We start from the raw sequence: 3,351 nt of genomic DNA on the forward strand, positions 1-3,351 counted from the left end.
ATTTTTAGGTAGCACTAGCTATGAAATGGAGAATATGCTGATGGTGGATGTTCTTTGGGCCACGGTGCATACGCCACCACCACGCGAAGATATAATCAGAATTAGATTATGGAAAATCTAATTAGAATTGCAGTCTATAAGAAAAGCGGACAAATGGAAAATCTAATGCTATATGATATAAAAGAGAAAATCTAATTAATATTAAGAATAGAATGACCACGCAAGAAATCAAGTGTCTGTTATCCTCTATCGTAATTCAACCAACCAAGTCGTTATTTTGCAATCTACTATTTATTGATTACATGAGCGTATCGCCTCCTCTCTGCAGATTAAAAGAAAGGGGCAAATGAGTGGTAAAATTTTGATAGACAGGAAAATAGATATACATATATGATTATAACCAATCATCTTCTCTACTATGAAGGTTATAGCCTTATAGCGAGTCTGTAGCATATGAGATACTAGGAGGAGGAGGATCTCCAACTTCGGCATGGAGGAAGTTGACAAAGAAATCGGGCTTGGGAGGTTGGGGAACTTCGAGGGTTCCATGCAGCATTTTAGCAACCTTTCCCATCGACGGCCTTTCATCTGGTCTGCTTTGAATACACCAAAACGCTGTCTTCACCATTCTTTTAATCGCCTCCATCTGAAGGCCATCATTTTTTACTCCACTCAGAATACTTTTGTCAACCACCTCCTCCACATTCCTCTCTAAAACCACCCAATCAAAAGCCTTCTGTGGAAAGAACCATTGATCCCCCTCCACAGCTGATTGACTGAAGCATATATTCCTCCTTCCGCTAACAATCTGCAGAAGCACAATCCCAAAACTGTATACATCTGCTTTTGCACTTATAGCTTCGGTTTTCTGCATCCAGTACTCGGGTGCCAGATATCCAGGAGTACCTTTGATGTTCGACACGCTCAGACTGTGTTCTCTATCTACCAACTTTGCCAGCCCAAAGTCAGAGACCTTGGGACAAAAGCTCTCGTCCAGCAATATGTTGTCCGGTTTGATGTCACGATGGAGAACCCATTCCAGGCATTCTTCGTGCAGGTAGGCTATGGCTCTCGCTACCCCCACTGCGATTCGATATCGTGAGCTCCAGTCCAACACAACTGTTTCGCCATTGCCCTGCATATCGAACAAATATTTGTCTAATGACCCATTTGCTATATAGTCGTATACAAGCAGTCTGTGTTCACCTTCTGTGCAGAATCCCCACATACGAACAAGGTTGAGATGATGGATTCTCCCTATAATTGTCACCTCTGCCCAGAATTGCCCTTCGCCTTGAGATACCCTCTTGAGCTTCTTCACTGCAATCTGTCTCTGATCGGGAAGAACACCTCTGTACACCGTCCCGAATCCTCCTTTGCCCACTTCATTGCTGAAATTATTAGTGGCTGTTTTCAGCTCCGCGTATGTGAATCTCTTGGGTCCCCCGCCTGAAAGATTAAGTAGAATATCCAAGTTGAATATTCCGGCGCTGTCTCTATATTTGGAGTACTGCCTCAGAAAAATCCAGAAAGCCAAAACTCCACAAAACAGCTCTATGCCAAATACGGAGCAAATTATTATAAGATCACGCGTTGTGTGATCAGAATCGTTTGGTGGAAACGGCAGACTGAAACCAGCGTCGCAAACATTTTCCGCCACGGAGAGCATACCTGTATATGTATTTTCATTTGAGGCATTTTTCTCTTTTGCAGACAGCTTTAAGTACGTGCGCATTTGCGAATCTGGAGACCAATATCCGTTCAGTAACCTATTAAAATGGTGGACGCAGTATCCGCTGCCGTCCAATTTATTTGAGAAACCCAGACATGTGCAATTTTTCAAACAAGCCGACATACAGTCATCCAATCTCACACCATACATGATTGTCTGATTCCCTACTCCACTAAAACTGACGTAATCCAGCGGGATAAATTGATAATCGACACTCTGATAATTAGAAGTGCATAAAGACTGGGGAAATTGAACAATTCTCTGGCAGCTGCGAGAATCAGTAATATTTGGAAGGAAGCCGGGTGGACATTGGCATACTGGCGTACTGTCGTTCAATTCGGGGGTCTTGCAGATAGCGTTGTCTCCACAAGTTCCCTTAATTTGGCAACGCTCTTGTACTGCTTCCCACACTACTTCCCAAGAAGAAGATGAGTTCCCCTTCCAGCTGTAAATTCGGAGATTTCCATCGTGGTCTAAAGTTAATCTTCTTAAGGGACTGGCCGGATCCCCACTGTCTGATGCCATCAATATCGACTCGGAGTTAATTGAACTTGTAAGATTCCCCTCTTCGCTTAAACTAAGAGACCCATCAACAGCCAGACTAACTGCTACATTATTAGCCTTCAAAGTCCAGTACTCTAATTCGCTCCTGTCATAATACAAGGAGGGCGTTTGACCGCTGGCCTGAGAGGCAAAGAAGACATAGACACCTGAGGCGAAGGTGCTGTCATTTTTTGTGGACACCAATCTACTTGTCTGGGCGAAATTCTGTGTTGGAAGAAGAGTAAAAGTAGGAGAGTCGAAGCTCTGCCAAACATAGTTCTTCGTGCTCGTATTGAACACCAAATTCCCTGAGTCTAATAAAACAAAACCCATTCCAACATCGGTTCCATTGGAAGTGTTGATCGGCGCACTCCATATTCTCCCTTGAGCATCAGAGTCAGATAAGGTGAGATTTCCATTCTCAAGGGTCAAGGAAGAATTGTAACCTACTAGATGATCTCTATTAGCCATCCACGCCACGGTCCTCTGAGGATCGTTGGCATACCATACAGCAAAAGCATAATTATTTGGCGAAACATTATAGAAGCCAGCACAGAATGTCCCATTCGGAGAAACCAAGTATGTGTTATTCCCAGGCTTCCAGCCGGGATTTTTCAGCCGAGTAGAGGAGAGAACTAATTCCTTCCCTTCCGCTCCCTCCCCACAACCCAATAAAATGAAGAACTGCATTAAAAAAATTGCAAGGAAACACCGTGGCCTAACGTCCATGGCTTTTAACTTACGAGAACCCAACCTTTCTCCTTTGTTTCACCGATTGAGGCAGAGATCCCTGGAACGTTAATAGCAATGTAATCCTTCCAACATAGATTCAATCACCACTTATTTCAGATCTGAACGTTCGGCGAATATATTTAGAGACCTGCAAAACTGCCTTATTCAATCACCACTTATTTCAGATCTGAACATTCGGCGAATATATATAGAGAGAGAGACCTGCAAAAACTTCCTTCCTCGTTATTTTGGAGAAGAAAAATCATGAGTGGCATGCTGAGAAGAATTTGGATGATGTGACCCTACAATCAGACTAAGGATGCCCATTCCGCCCTACGCAATCG

General features: G+C 43.4%; 1 protein-coding gene across 1 annotated transcript; it reads right to left on the reverse strand.

Annotated features, from left to right (window-relative positions):
- Nucleotides 1-381: 381 nt before the first annotated feature.
- LOC149186441 (putative receptor protein kinase ZmPK1) lies at nucleotides 382-3,004 on the reverse strand. The gene has a single exon (XM_089409343.1). It carries the CDS (start codon nucleotides 3,002-3,004, stop codon nucleotides 434-436), a length of 2,571 nt encoding a protein of 856 aa, XP_089265469.1. The 3' UTR covers nucleotides 382-433.
- Nucleotides 3,005-3,351: the final 347 nt, after the last annotated feature.

The sequence above is a fragment of the Pinus tabuliformis genome, chromosome 3_1 (genome assembly GCF_031772625.1).
Source record: "Pinus tabuliformis cultivar Carrire ecotype Pingquan chromosome 3_1, CPIR1, whole genome shotgun sequence".
NCBI classification, from domain to species: domain Eukaryota; kingdom Viridiplantae; phylum Streptophyta; class Pinopsida; order Pinales; family Pinaceae; genus Pinus; species Pinus tabuliformis.